General features: G+C 43.5%; 1 protein-coding gene across 1 annotated transcript in view; it reads left to right on the top strand.

Moving 5' to 3' along the window:
* rev3l (REV3 like, DNA directed polymerase zeta catalytic subunit) overlaps positions 1 to 16,863 on the top strand; it is a 351,481-nt gene that overhangs the window by 185,050 nt on the left and 149,568 nt on the right. The window contains exons 7-9 of the mRNA XM_079887722.1: positions 14,187 to 14,291; positions 14,396 to 14,480; positions 14,693 to 14,817. Coding sequence (XP_079743848.1) covers positions 14,187 to 14,291; positions 14,396 to 14,480; positions 14,693 to 14,817 — 315 coding nt within the window. The remainder of the gene's footprint in view (positions 1 to 14,186; positions 14,292 to 14,395; positions 14,481 to 14,692; positions 14,818 to 16,863) is intronic.

Here is a 16,863-nt window from a genome sequence, read left to right as displayed (position 1 = left end):
TATATATATATATATATATATATATATATATATATATATATATATATACATACATATATAGACATATATACATATATACATATATAGACACAGATAGATAGAAAGATATATATATATATATATATATATATATATATATATATATATATATATATATATATATATATATATATATATATATAAATATAGCTGCGAGCAGCGATGGAGGGCCCAAGCCGGTGGCACCGCAACCCCAGTGCCTTTAGTAACCTAAAGGCACCGGGGATGGCGGTGCCGCCGGCTTGGGCCCGTAATCGCTGCTCGCAGCTATATTTATTTATATATATATATATTTATTTATATATATATATATATATATATATATATATATATATATATATCTTTCTATCTATCTATGTCTATATATGTATATTATTATTCTTCTCCGCATTGAATTGCATTTTTGAGGGCCTAAACATGCTCGAAAACTCACGAAACTTTGCACACGCGTCAAAACTGGCGAAAATTTACATCTGATATAGGTTTCAGAATTGGACGGGGCAAAATGGCTCGATAGCGCCACCTATAAAAGTTCAACGGAGTGCGCCTCCCGCAACGTTCCACGTATGTGCACGAAATTCGGTACATACATGTAATGACCTAATACCTACAAAAAAGTCTCTTGGAGCGTAGCCCTAAACACAACAGGAAGTCAGCCATTTTGAACTTCCTCTCAGATTTTTGTGCAGTTTTTGCCATTTTCAGGCCTCGTACTTTAACGAACTCCTCCTACAGTTTTAATCTGATCATCTTCAAATTTGGTGAGTGTAATCTTAAGGCCTTTGCGACGTTAAATTGCGAAGATCTTGAGTTTTCGTCAAAGGGCGGGTCCTCGGCGGCCTGACAAATTTCGATGTTTCGCCATGAAACAGGAAGTTGCTGTAACTCAGGCATGGAATGTCCAATCTGCCCCAAACTTCCCACTTTTGATAAGCGTTCTGTCCTGAACACATGACCATGCTCATATTCAGTTACAGTCATAGCGCCACCTGCTGGCAACAGGAAGTGACATGTTTAACACTGTTATGGACTCCTAATAACATAAAAAAAAGTGCCAGCAAGTGCTAAACATGCTAACAACATACTAGAAACATGCTAAAACATGCTAGCAAACACTTAGCTAAGTGCTAAAGCATGCTATTGCTGCAATTAAATAGTAATTTGCTGTAACACAGGCATGGAATGTCCAATCTGCCCCAAACTTCACACGTTTGATAAGAGTCATGGCCTGAACACATCTACATGAGAATATTCAGTTATAGTAATAGCGCCACCTGCTGTCAACAGGAAGTGACATGTTTAACACTGTTGTGGTCTCCTAATAACATATAAAAAAGAGCCAGCAAGTGCTAAACAGGTTAGCAACATACTAGAAACATGCTAGCAAACACTTAGCTAAGTGCTAAAGCATGCTATCACTGCAATTAAATAGGAATTTGCTGTAACCCAGGCATGGAATGTCCAATCTGCCCCAAACTTCACACGTTTGATAAGAATCATGGCCTGAACACATGTCTATGCTCAAATTCAGTTATAGTAATAGCGCCACCTACTGGCAACAGGAAGTGACATGTTTAACACGTTGATGCCGTTCTAGCAACATGTTAAAAATGCCATTGAGTTCTAAACATGCTAGAAACATATTAAAACATGCTAGCAATACTTAGCTAAGTGCTAAAGCATGCTAATTCAATGAAACAGGACTTTGTTGTTACTCAAGAAGGCAATGTACAATCTACCCCAAACTTCACACGTTTGATAAGAGTTATCTCTTGAACACATGTCCATGCTCATATTTAGTTATAGTCATAGTGCCACCTGCTGGCAACAGGAAGTGACGTTTAACACTGTTCTTGACTCCTAATAACATATAAAAAAATGCCAGTAGGTGCTAAACATCCTACCAACATACTAGAGACATGCTAAAACATACTAGCAAACACTTAGCTAAGTGCTAAAGAATGATATTACTGCAATTAAATATGAATTTGCTGTAACTCAGGCATGGAATGTCCAATCTGCCCCAAACTTCACACTTTTGATAAGCGTTCTGTCCTGAACACATGACCATGCTTATATTCAGTTACAGTCATAGCGCCACCTGCTGGCAACAGGAAGTGACATGTTTAACACTGTTATGGACTCCTAATAACATATAAAAAAGTGCCAGCAAGTGTAAAACATGCTAACAACATACTAGAAACATGCTAAAACATGCTAGCAAACTCTTAGCTAAGTGCTAAAGCATGCTATTATTGCAATTAAATAGGAATTTGCTGTAACTCAGGCATGGAATGTCCAATCTGCCCCAAACTTCACACTTTTGATAAGAGTCATGGCCTGAATACATCTACATGAGAATGTTCATTTATAGTAATAGCGCCACCTACTGGCAACAGGAAGTGACATGTTTAACACGTTGATGCCATTCTAGCAACATGTTAAAAATGCCATTGAGTTCTAAACATGCTAGAAACATGTTAAAACATGCTAACAATGCTTAGCTAAGTGCTAAAGAATGCTAATTCAATGAAACATGACTTTTTTGTTACTCAAGAAGGCAATTTCCAATTTGCACCAAACTTCACACGTTTGATAAGAGTTCTGTCCTGAACACACATCCATGCTCATATTCAGCTATAGTCATAACGCCACCTACTGGCAACAGAAACTGACATGGTTAACACAGTAATGCAGTACTAACCACATAATTATTGTGTACTAAGCATGCTAGAAACAGACTAAACATGCTAGCAACACTTAGCTGAGTCATGAAGCATGCTATTATCACCATTATACAAAACATTTTGTAACTTACTTTGACATACTCTTACTATATATACCTCCTTAAATGTACATTTCCCAACCATGCTCTGTCTTCCTAAAGCCACCGAGTGTTGATGGCACGGGTGCGAGGGCCCTTTCATCGCTGCTTGCAGCTTTAATTATGTATTTATTTTTTTCCCCCTCGGAAGGGCAAAGTGAGTCGAGAAGGACATATGGGCAGTTGCCCGTGCAACCTGAGCAACCCCCCTGTGCACGTCCCTGGCAGAGAGTATTTATATATATATATATATATATATATATATATATATATATATATATATATATATATATATATATATATATATATATATGAATAATTATAAACTACATATAAATAAACTATTATACTTTCAAATTATATCTCCCCTGAGAAATATTTTATGTAAAAAGTGTGTCAAACAGCCCTGGGGCCTCATTTATAAAACTCTGCGTAGGAACCTTACTAAAAGTGTACGTGAGCCCGAAAGCCAAAAATGGCGTACGCAAAAAAATATTCAGACTTATAAAACCGTGCGTACGCCAGAACCTGCGCAGAATTCACTTTATAAATCCCAGTCAGCGGAAGATTGTGCGTACATGCGTCTCCACCCGAAATAACCATATATGGAGCTTACAACGCCTAGTTTTACTATGCAGATCCTCATCTACCTATCATTTGCATATGATTATTCATCCACGTGATAACTTAAACGTTATCACGTGGATGAATAATTATATTCAAATGATATAAACGGTACAAGAAACATTACATTAATACAAATCAAGTAGTTGTCTATCCTTGCCTTGTTTTTGAATAGCCTACATAAATCAAATAGTGTAAAATACATTTCAGAGAAAGTTTTTCTCAATCTTTTCCACTTGCCGAATTGTATTTTTAATTGATTTATATTTTTAATGGAAACAGATACGCCTTGGGCATTATTTGCACGAAACTATTTTCTCAGACAATCTGGTATTATCATGATAAGCAATTATCTCTGTGGTTAAAACATTAAAGCACGCCACAGGAAAAGTGTTCAAAAACAATCGCATCCACAACAAATATTTCTAATGATTGAATTTAAAAAAATGTTGTAACTTCAGTAATGATTTCATGTTTAAGTGTATTAATTTGAATGGCATATTTAATATAAATGTTTATATCAGAAGTATTTTATTTATTTAAACTGTTATTTGCGTCAGTTTCACTAAACGGCTCAACATGCTTGCTGCCGCGGACATTTAAGAAGGAATGGATATTTGCTTCAAGTGACAGGCTTGGTGATTGAAATTGTATTTGTATAATCTTTCTGTATAGGTTTAATTTTCTTTAGATTTTCTGTATAAAAGTGACCAAAAATACATTTAACTCCAGCTCACCATCGGTGTCGCCAAAGTGCTCCATCTCCAAAACGTTCGTACGCATGGGTCAGAGTTTGCGTGCAGGTGCGCAAATTTTCCCGTCAAGTTTTTCTTTATAAATCCCACCTTTTGCGCAGGAACTGGCGTATGCATGTTTTCAGCCCCGTTTTGTGCGTACGCAAGCTTTATAAATGAGGCCCCTGGTCTCCCATATATATACCCCACCCCCTGTTTTAACTTAACCGGTCGATCACACTTCTTGAGGAGCCGTTTTTAAACACACCAACATCTACAGACTTGAACTCTGTAAGCCTGCACAGTTTTAAGAAGAATCCACTTCAACATCATGCACAAACCAGGTAAGTCTGATTATCTATGTTGTGTAAAAATAATATATTTAATGTCAAAACTACATTTATACAGTATTTTTTCTCAAATAATGTTTCCTCTTTTTCACAAGTATCCTACACACAAGACTGGGTCAACTCATCTTCTGAGATTATAAACAATAATCAAAGTTAAGACGGTTGTTGAATCTTTTAATATAAATATTTGTATAGTTTTACTTATCGAATTAAATATATTTTTATTTTTATTTTATTTTATGGAAAATAGTATTTTATGTCTTTCAGCTATCCTAAAAGATGTATAATGAAGCTATAAGGAAGGGGTATTCATAGTTCTCTTACGAGAGGTTCTCTCGTATTGTGTAAGTAGCTTACGCTGCGGGAAAGTCTTCTTTCTCGAGATACTGAAGCCAAAAAATTATCCTTAATTTTTAATAATCTTGTCAACGCAGTGCGGCAGCATGCAGACCTAGGGCAGGCTAACTAGCGTGCCCATTGGCTGCCCTGCGGCAACTGCAGCAGCCTATCGCTGAGCCCTTGGCGTGACGTCACGACCAATGAGCGCGCTTGGCGCGCTTCATGCGTCACAGCCCGCCAAAGGGGGTGTGGCTTAGCGTATATAAGCAGGGCTCAGAGGCTGCTTCACTGATTTCTGTCTCTTCAGCGACGCTCTCCGCATCGCTGGACTCTGAGGAAGCCGCCGCCGTTGAAACAAGCGACCAGCAAGCCGAGGATATCAGCCTGAGGAAGCCGGCCGTCTTCGCCGCCTTCAGCCTTCCCTGCCTGCTCCGCTATCCGGCGAATTATATCCTTTTCTGCTCTGTGTTGTTTGTGTGTTCATACCGCGACACACTGCATCTAAAAGAGCGCGAGGCGTTTGTTGCAAAATGCCTCGCAATTCCTGTGGCTCGTCCAGAGCCCCGCTCAGCGACAGGGACCGCCATGTGATCTGCGCTCTCTGCCTGGGTCGTGACCGCGCAGCCCTCACCCTTACTTCGGGCGGCTGCGAACTCTGCGAAGAACTGCCGATGTCGACCCTGCGGGCTCGACTCGCCACGTTCGACGCTTCCGCTGTCTCTCCGTCCACGGATGCAGCAGCTGAGCGCTCGCCGGAGCCCCTCCCGCGAGCCTCGCTATCTCCTTCTCCCCCCCACCTCCCGACGCACAGCGGCCGGCTTTCGCCCGCACTGCCGTCGCCTCAGGGGATGAAGCAGACAGCGCTGCTATCATTGACAGCTGCTTACCCCCCTCTGTCAAGCCGCGCAAACGGCGCCGCTCACAAGGGATGTCAGAAACGGACGGTCTCGGGCTATAGCTTCCTTTACGTTACAAGGAAGCTACCCCCCCCCCCCCCCCCGTCACTGGCTAAAGGAGAGAAGAGTGTTTAGCCCCACCCAGGTCGGACTAACCTCCATTCCTCACATATTTCTCAGTCCCCTCCTAAACTCAGGCGACTGGAAATACATATACTGCAGCAACGAGCCTGTTTTTATACACGCACGCCTGCAAACAAACGCTGACGCAAAAACATGATGACGCTCGCCCCTTCCTGCGCTCTCCCCCTCTGTTCGAGCCGCGCAAACGCACCGCTCTCAAGGGATGTCAGAAGTAGACGGTCACGAGCTGGCTTCCTTTACGTTATAAGGAAGCTACCCCGCGTCTCGGTCGCGCGCGTCACTTACCGGCCACCTTCATTCTCACACATTTCTCAGTCCCCTCCTAAGCTCAGGCGACTAGAAATATCTATATTGCAATAAACGAGCCTGTTTTTATACACGCACGCCTGCAAACTAACGATGTCACAGCACATGATGACATCTTCCCGCTCTCTCTCCCTTTGTTCGAGCCGCACAACTGCGCCGTTCTCAAGGGATATCAGAGCGGACGTCACGAGCACTGGCGAAAAGAGGAAGAGGGAGTGTTTTCGTCCCGCCTAGACCGGACTACCTCCGATTCTCTCATATTTCTCAGTCACCTCTAAGTTCAGGCGGCTGGAAATACTAATACTGCAGTAAACGAGCCTGTTTTTATACACGCGCGCCTGCAAACAAAAGCCGAAACGAAACACGACGCTCTGTCATATGCTCGCGCTAACTGAAAGCTTATGTGTGCCCCTGTGGCTCAACATTAGGCTTCCGCGCCAGAGACCCGTTTTTCTGCTGGCTTCTCCGAGCTCGCGGCCAGCTCTCTTACATACAGAAAGCGAACCCGCATCTCGCACCCTCCCGCTCACAGGATGGTGCTTGAGTATTTACGAGCGTCTAAACATATGAGCCACCAAAGCATTTCGCTCTATCAGTTTCCTATAACGCCGATGGTGTTATAAGTGTAGAAAATGTGCCCACTCCCACGTGCTCACTACTACACACAAACACGGTCTCCCCGGTAACGCTCACAGAGCGCACTCTCATAAAGTGGGCATGCGCCGCTCGAGTGCTAAGCGTAGAGAATGTGCCCACAATTCTGTGCCCACACCTACCCACTGCCCGCTCTGTCACACAGTTAATCCCGGGTTGCAGATCCTCAAAAGCTCACAAACATTCCGGCTCTGGCCGAAGGTGTCATAAGTGTAGAAAATGTGCCCACTCCCATGTGCTCACTGCTACACACAAACACGGTCCCCATGGTAACGCGCTCAGAGCGCTCTCTCATAAAGCGGACACACGCCACTCGAGTACTAAGTGTAGTAAATGTGCCCACAACTCTGTGCTCACACCTACCCGCTGCTCGCTCTGCCATTCAGTTACCTCGGGTTACAGACCCTCTAAAGCTCCCAAACACTGGCCGTGTTATAAGTGCAAACTCTGCGCCCGCTCACGAGCACGCGCACTCACTTTCAGACACGATAACCCCCACGCCGCTCTCGCGCCAGGGGTGTTTGACAGCAAAACACACTCCATCCTTAGGGACCGAGCCATCGTACGCTGTACAGCCGGCCAGCACTGTTTACCAGCCCCCGTGTTCGAGCACCGGCGTGTGCGCCGCCCCATCTTCTCTGATACAGGTTCCCCATCCCGCGCGGCGATCCGAACCCAGAGACCATTCGACCCCTAGCTATGCGTGCAAAAGCATGGGAAGCTATTCAGGGTGCGTCAGAATGGGTGCTGAATACTATAAAACACGGCTATTCGCTTCAATTCGCTCATCGCCCCCCACGCTTTCTAGCGCAGACGGAGACGAAAGTGAGTTTAGAAGCAGCGCACCTGCTTCAAGCAGAAATAGCGAAGCTGCTGCGCAAAGGGGCTATAGAACAGGTGCATCCTTTTCTGAGCGAGTCGGGCTTTTACAGCCGTTACTTCCTCGTACCCAAGAAGGACGGAGCGTTAAAACCTATTTTAGATCTGAGACATCTGAACAAAGCCCTCATGAGACGGCCGTTCAAAATGATTACAACCAGACAAATCCTCGCGCAGATTCGCCCAGGAGATCTCTCTCGATCTAAAGGACGCGTACTTTCAGATCCAGATAACTCCCCGTCACAGGCCATTCTTGAGATTCGCCTTCGACGGTCGAGTATGTCAATACACAGTCCTGCTGTTCGGCCTGTCTTTAGCACCCCGTACTTTTACGAAATGCATGGACACGGCTCTCGCTCCCCTGAGAAGACAGGGAATGCGGATACTGAACTATCTGGACGATTGGCTTATTCTAGCGCAGTCAGAGACGGAACTTGTGTCTCACAGAACAGCGCTTCTCAGCCATCTGGAAGGTCTGGGTCTCTCGGTCAACTGGACCAAGAGCTCGTTATCGCCCCGTCAGTCAATTTCCTTTCTTGGAATAGAACTAGACTCGGTGGCTATGACGGCCAGATTGTCGGAGCAGCGCGCGCGCCGCATCCGTCACCTCGCCGCATCCTTCCAAATAGGCAGCCAGGTTCCGCTGAGGACATTCCAGCGTATCCTGGGGCATATGGCCTCAGCTGCAGCAGTGCTCCAGCTGGGCTTATTGCGCATGCGCCCGCTTTAACGCTGGCTGAAAGCGCGCGTGCCCCACCGAGCCTGGACGGCTGGCGGTTCGCGAGTCAGAGTGAATCAGGGCTGCATTTCAGCCCTGCAGCCCTGGCTGGCAGCCGAATGGTATCACACAGGAGTGACTATGGGGGTGATCTCTCACCGGAAAGTTGTCTCGACAGACGCTTCCAACCTAGGTTGGGGAGCACTCTTCGAAGGCAGACCGGTCTATGGCCGCTGGTCAGACCAGGAGAATCTCCTACACATAAACTGTCTAGAGATGCTCGCAGTTGAGAAAGCGCTCAAACACTTCCTCCCATTCCTCCTAGGTCACCATGTTCTAGTCCGCACGGACAATACATCGGTAGTGGCCTATGTGAATCGCCAGGGCAGTGTCAGATCAAAGACGCTCTGCACCCTGGCGGAACGCCTCCTCGTGTGGGCTCAGCACTCTCTGCGCTCGCTGAGAGCCGCGCATGTGCCTGGCCACCTGAACGAGGGCCCCGACAGACTGTCCAGGGACAACGTTCCCCCTGGGGAGTGGTCTCTACACCCCCAAACAGTCCAGTCACTGTGGCGCCGTTTCGGCAAAGCGAAAGTCGACCTTTTTGCGTCAAAAGACAACGCTCACTGCCCAGAGTTCTTTACGAAGAACGAGGACGCGCTGGCCTAGACCTGGCCCAGCGGCCCGCTATATGCTTTTCCCCCGGTCTCTCTGCTGCCTCAGGTCATCAGGAGAGTCAGGGAAGCGCGCCACACAGTGCTCCTCATAGCCCCGTACTGGGAGAACCAAGCTTGGTTCCCGGAACTGATACGGCTGGCAGACACAGTCCCCTGGCCGATACCGGTGAGGAGAGACCTTCTCTCTCAAGCCCGCGGCTCGATCTGGCATCCCCATCCAGAGCGCTGGTCTCTGCATGCATGGATATTCAACGGATACCCGTTGATCTGCCAAAAGGGGTTATGAACACGATCATACAATCTCTACGAGGCAGCTCTACACGTCAAAATGGTCTGTGTTTAGCAAATGGTGCACTGCCAAGGGGCTCAATCCACAGACATGTGAGGTATCGCAAGTATTGTGTTTCCTTCAAGAGCTGCTGGACGCGGGCAGGTCCCCCTCCACGCTCAAAGTTTATGTTGCGGCCATTTCAGCTTTCACTGTCTCAGAGCTGGGCCGCGCATTAGGAAGGAATGAGTTCGTCACCCTCTTCCTTAGATGAGCCAGGAGGATGAACCCCCCGTGACCCCCCTCGGTTCCTATGTGGGATCTTTCACTGGTCTTGGAGGCCCTGAAAGCGCATCCCTTTGAACCCTTGGGAAACTGTGGATATGAAATACCTCACGCTCAAAACCGTTTTTCTGATAGCTCTGTCTTCAGTCAAACGAGTGGGAGACCTTCACGCGTTATCTATTAACGCCGTGTGCCTCGAGTTCGGACCTAATGACTCTAAAGTTATGCTCAGACCGAGGCATGGTTAAGTTCCCAAAATATTGGGCACTCCCTTCAGAGTGCAGGTCATTTCCCTCTCAGCCCTGCCAACCCCCGGCAGCGAGGCCGATAGTAATCTCCTCTGCCCGGTCAGGGCACTGAGAAACTATATCACACGCTCTGCCGCTTTCAGGCGCTCGGAGCAGCTTTTTGTTTCATTTGGAGGGTGCACCAAGGGTCTCGCCGCCTCGAAACACAGCCTGTCCAGATGGATAGTGGACGCTATCGCTACTGCTCCGTGCTCCCTAATATGTGCTTGTGTACTGCGCTAGCCTTTGTTTAGCCGCCCGACTCCCTGTTATCACGTTCCCCGGGCTCTCCCTGGGACTCATTCAGTGGATGCTGGGCGCGCACGGCGTTGACCTGCTAAAGACCTGCAGTGCCCACTGGGCATTCGAGCTCACTCCACCAGAGGCATGGCCTCATCGTGGGCGTGGTCCAGCGGGATTTCCATTCATGACATTTGTGCAGTGGCAGGCTGGGCCTCCCCCTCTACATTTGTTAGGTTTTACAACCTGGAAGTTCCCGCCTTGCAGGCGAAAGTTTTATCAGTCTAAGTCTCGCGTAGACCGGCCCACTATCAGTGCGCGGGCTACGTCGGTTGATTTAGCTCTACTGGTTGAGCTGCACTGTACAGGGAATTGTCAGTTCGGACCGGCTGTGCCGCTCCGTGCTCCCTAATATGTGCTTGTGTACTGCGCTAGCCTTTGTTTAGCCGCCCGACTCCCTGTTATCACGTTCCCCGGGCTCTCCCTGGGACTCATTCAGTGGATGCTGGGCGCGCACGGCGTTGACAAGGGAGTTCCCGCAGCGTAAGCTACTTACGCAATACGAGAGAACCTCTCGTAAGAGAACGTATCGGTTACTAAACGTAACCTCTGTTCTCTCTAGAAGAGGGAACGAGTATTGCGTAACCCGCCGTGCTCGCGCCACGAGCTCACTCGCTTCAGCGACAGAAACCAGTGAAGCAGCCTCTGAGCCCTGCTTATATACGCTAAGCCACACCCCCTTTGGCGGGCTGTGACGCATGAAGCGCGCCAAGCGCGCTCATTGGTCGTGACGCCACGCCAAGGGCTCAGTGATAGGCTGCTGCAGTTGCCGCAGGGCAGCCAATGGGCACGCTAGTTAGCCTGCCCTAGGTCTGCATGCTGCCGCACTGCGTTGACAAGATTATTAAAAATTAAGGATAATTTTTTGGCTTCAGTATCTCGAGAAAGAAGACTTTCCCGCAGCGTAAGCTACTTACGCAATACTCGTTCCCTCTTCTAGAGAGAACAGAGGTTACGTTTAGTAACCGATACGTTTCATTCCGGAAAGGCCCAGCTGAAACACTCAATCAAGGGTGTGGAAAAACGCCAAAGAGAGACAACAGAAAGTTTAGAAATTGACATGATGTAACTCTTTTTAAATAGGCTGTAGTGAGTATTGTCACATTACACATTATTGTTACATTACTGTTATTTTGCAGTTGCTGGAGATGAGGTCAACAGAGACGAACACAGAAATGGTGAAGCTCAATGGAAGATGTTGTTGATGTGAATTCACGCAGGAGCTACAATGAGGACTGGAGTCTGCTGGAACACATCATCTCGTGTTATTTACTGCCTTTGTTTGAAATCTTTAATTCAAAGAAGATATTTTTCAATGTTGTTTTCTGACTGTTTTTATGTTTTAGATGCTATTTCTCCCTAATAAAGACAATCAATTATTGGCTAAACATTTTTTTCTTTCTGCCCACCTGGCCTGCAACCAATCAAATTACTCAACTGTAAGGGTTTTGGGTGGGATACATTTTAAATGTAACCAATAAAGTCACATTGCTGTAAGGGTTTTGGGTGGGTTAAATTTTAAGCTGACCAATTAAATGACTTTTGTGGAAAGTCTGTGCTCAGTGGCCCAATAGCTGTCTGGTTAAGGTTAAGGTCCCCTAACAAAATCCTTGATAGGATTACTTGCCATGGCAACAGATGGCTGTAGCATGGTAGAATGCCTCAGCAACATGCCTCCGAATTGGTACCATTACGAAAGTATCCGAACTCGTGGAATTACGTGGGGATACTTCCAGAAATCAGGAGTTTACTAGTCCGGACACACCTCTTTTCATGCAGTGAGAATAGTATGAGCATACAATACAGACCCTTTCCAAAAAATTAGAATATCATGGAAAAGTTTATTTATTTCCATAATTCCATTCAAAACGTTAAACTTCCATAGATTATAGATTCAGGGCCCACAATTTAAACGATTTCAAATATTTAGTTGTTTATTTGTACATAATTTGGGCTTCCAGCTCATAAAACCCATGAAAACAGGATTTCAAAAAATTAGAATATTACATGAAATCACACAGTAATTACCCAGTGATACCATGGTCATTGAACCAGGTTTTGGTTATTTTGGCAGTGTGGGCAGGTGCAAATCCTGCTGGAAAATGAAGTCAGCATCTCCATAAAGCTTGTCTGCTGAAGGAAGCATGAAGTGCTCTGAAAATGTCCTGGTAGACGGCTGCGTTGAGTGGACGGCACAGTGGACCAACACCAGCCGATGACATGGCTCCCCAAACCAACACAGACTGTGGAAACTTTACACTGGACTTCAAGCATCTTGGATTGTGTGCCTCTCCATTCTTCCTCCAGACTCTGGGACCTTGGTTTCCAAATGAGATGCAAAATTTGCTCTCATCAGAAAAGAGGACTTTGGTCCACTGTGCTTTATTAAATCCAGAGTCAATGCAGCCGTCTACCAGGACATTTTCAGAGCACTTCATGCTTCCTTCATTTTACAGCAGGATTTGCACCTGCCCACACTGCCAAAAGAACCAAAACCTGGTTCAATGACCATGGTATCACTGTGTAATTACTGTGTGATTTCATGTAATATTCTAATTTTTTGAAATCCTGTTTTCGTGGGTTTTATGAGCTGGAAGCCCAAATTATGTACAAATAAACAACTAAATACTTGAAATCGTTTAAGTTGTGGGCCCTGAATCTATAATATATGGAAGTTTAACGTTTTGAATGGAATTATGGAAATAAATAAACTTTTCCATGATATTCAAATTTTTTGGAAAGGGTCTGTATGCACTCTGCCCGGTTTTTGTAACAAATGGTTAAGGATCTATAAAATGATAAATGATTACAAATTAATAAATTAAATCAGTTCTCAAATTAGACCGGTCGCACATGCGCATTGAATGTATTTTGCACTAACCAGTTGTCCACAAGGTGCCAACACTGGCATGGGCCAATGTTTAAAATAAAGTATAAAATGAAACTAAAGAGACGGAACAACAACAACAACAACAAAATATCAGAGACTACAACAACAACATACACCCACACTGACAAGCACTTATGTGAGGGGGTTATGAGATAGTCCCAACTTTAGTTTAAAAAAGCTGAAAGTAAATTACGCATACATAACCATTGCTGCAATAAAATTATATTTTAAATATTTACCAAATTAGAAATAATTAATTGGAAAATATATCAATAAAATTATTTATAAAATTAATTGTTTAAAATTCATTGTTTCTCAAAAAAAGGCAAGATATCAGTTATGTTACATACAGTACACAGTGAATAAGACATAGCGGCCAACTGGAATAGTTTAAAATGTCTAGAGAGCCACGCAGAATAGTTTTTTTGCAGGGTACAAATGTACAATTCAGAAGATCTAACAGCTGGATTTGCCAAATTTGCAAGGTTTGTGGAATTAAATGTTTATTAGATATTCAAAAATGTATTGTTTAAATTAAATAGATGCGTATTTGCAGTCAATGAGGAATTATAGCATTTGCCTTTCTTTTATTAATACTTGTTTTCATACCATTCACTTTCACGGTTCTGCCTAGTATTCTGTCTTAATTTTTTAGACAGAACTGTGTTCTTAGCGATGTCAAAATAAAAGTCCACTTCCTACACTTATCGTTGAAATGGAAACACTTATCCCAAAATGCAGAATATCGGCCAATACATTGGTTGATCAATAGTCCGGACCATCTTTGCACCTGTATATAGCAGTGACCACTTTCACCCAATGCTTGTTGTGCTATCATGTATTTTTTGCTTGTTAGGAAAAGCAACGTGGCAAAATCAGACTCTGTTGGATTCGACTGTAAGCCTTAGTTGAGTATTTCTGGAGTTGTGCTATTTGTGTGGTGGACTCATGAGCATGCTTTGTTGTTTCCAGATCAGATTGGTAGAAACCCTGGTCTCCAGGCCATCTGGGATGATGAGAAACAGCGACGACGGGAGAAAAGTGAAAGCTCTCATATTGAAATGCCTGAATCACAAGGTGAGAAAAGCTCTTGAGTGCAAAGAACATTATTTTTGTGCAGCACCATTATTAATATTAATTTACCATGGTGCCCAACTCTGTTTCGATGGTTACTGTTTCAGATCGAGGCTTTGTAGAGTTTGCAGAGAGTGAAAGAATCTTCATGAAGAGGTTTAAGGAAGTTCTCAGGGAAAATGCATTTGACGTGTGAGTGAAGTTTATCAAAGCTTTTTAACAAATGTTTTTCTTCCGAGTCTTGAGGGACAAAAGAGATTTCAGTGAGATGTTTTAACCACTACCCAGTTTCCTGACAGCCGTGTAGAAATCTTTCAGAAGAATGGGGGGAGAAGGATGCTGGAAGAATTGAATTGCGTAAGAGTGCGTAGGTAGAGTTGATGTTGATTTGACTTGTTTTGTAGGACTCAGATTGGGTCTGAAGTTGATTCTTTTCCTGAGCTCTCACTCTATCCTGCTGTGCTAAGGCCAGATGACTTGCCTTTCACATCTGCCAGCCAAGTGGATGTGCATCAAGATGCTATCAAAGGTGAGATGCACAGTCTTGAGAAAGATAACATACAGATTTTGTGTTCAAACTTATTAGTGGTGTTTACGAAGCAAAACATCACTTTTATTATCTCACATGCTTATTAGCGTGCATCACTATTATATCAAATGCTTAATATTAGCGGTGCTTGGGAAGCAAAGCTTTTAAAGATGTGTTCTAAGATGGTTGTAATAAAAAACAACAACCTCAAACTAAAGGCTTGGTTTGAATATTATAAATGTGTTTAAGGGTTAATTATTGATTTTTCTAGATATTAATATGTTGCCTTGAGATGCCTTATTTTAATATGTTGGCTTTAAAAAGGATGTCAGTCTCCTTTTGAGATCAATTCTGTATTAGAAATATAATTTCAATTTGAAGCATTAAAACTGAGATCGCCTAAATAAGAAATGTTTTTCATCGAAACCTCCCTGAAACACTCGCACACATAAAAATTTGTCCATGGAAACACTTTCATGAAGGCAAAAGTCTAACTCTGATTGGTTGACTTCAGTAGGTTCTCCGGGAGCCTTGAGTGTCACGATTTGTAGAATATTTCCTATTATTAGTTGTGTTGTAACAATTTCCCTTACACTATCAAAGCAAGAGAAAAGTACTGCACGCAAAACATAAGGTAACGGGCGGATCTGATACCTAATGATATAAATAAAGCCAGTAACAGCTTACTTTCGTTAAATAAACACTAAAGAAAAAATATATAGAAAAAGATCTACATGTATGTAGACTTGAATTAATTATATATTAACGAAAATACAATGAAACACAAGTTCAACCAAGTGTATTGAGAGATATATCACATTATAATACCCAGACGGGCAGCAACATGCGCTTATTTCACAGCTGGAGGCACGGCCGCACTCCGACACAGCAAACAAACATTCTCAAATTATGCGCACACATTTAACCCTCAAAACCCCAATGTCCCAGTGTCCTGGCCAGCAGACCGAATGTTCATTCAAGCGACATAAATTGTCCGTACGAAACTACAATGTCCTCCGCGAGAAGAAAAAGACACAAAACAAAAATATAAGGCGAAGCGTGGCGAGAAGCCGCAGTCAATATATCCCCCGTGGACTTACGCAATCTCGTCACAGTCTGTTTAGCCGATGGGAAGCTGTGGTAGTCCAGAAAACAATTGACATGTAATCCACAAAACAATAGGGTATTAGTCCCTTTGATGAATTCTTCATGCAACTATTACACAGAGCCCTCCAGGGACGGACTGGGGCTAAAAAACAGCCCTGGACTTTCTCCCAAATAGGCCCATCATCCGGCCATTCGCCTAGCCGTGTGCGACAGACACTAGCCAGGATGTCATGATACTATATGCCACAATACTGTAACCTATCAGACAAGGTATTCACAGCAAGTAACATCTCTAAACAATGATGATAATTGGGGTTGTGTTTATTAATGAAGCCTCAGCCTTCAAATAAAAACAAAAAAATGTACAATGCCATAAAATACAAATAATGAAATGTCACTGGCTACAGAAACCCCAAATTACACAAACTTGTAATTATAAAACATATAGTTACTATACCAGGGGTTTCCAACCTTTTTGTGTGCAAGGGCTACCTCAAGGGATAAAATAATTTTTATTTGTTATACTCCAATATTTATTATACATAACATGGTGAAGCTTTTTTACTTTTCACCATCATATGGGAAATAATAAAATATCTTGATATTCTGGTTCAGACTTACAAGCGTTAAAAAAAAAAAAAACTATTCCTGAAAAATTATGAAAATATTTATTGATTTTTTTGTTGATTTTCTATAAACCTATTGTATGTGTTATCAAAAACAGTAGCCCAAACATTTAGTATAAATATAAATGAAAAAAATAAATAAAAAAATAAATAAAAATAAACTGCCATAACTTCTAAACAAAACATTACTGCATTAGGCCTACATTTAATACATTTATAGCCTACATGAATATTAATATAACAGCATTTTAAACATGAATACAGGCACATTTCTGCCAAAAAAGTTTGTTTTACTAAAGTTAATTCATACGTT

The sequence above is a fragment of the Squalius cephalus genome, assembly GCF_949319135.1.
Source record: "Squalius cephalus genome assembly, chromosome: 12".
NCBI classification, from domain to species: Eukaryota; Metazoa; Chordata; class Actinopteri; order Cypriniformes; family Leuciscidae; genus Squalius; species Squalius cephalus.
The sequence above is the reverse complement of the archived record's forward strand: the minus strand, read 5'-3'. Positions and strand labels throughout refer to the sequence as shown.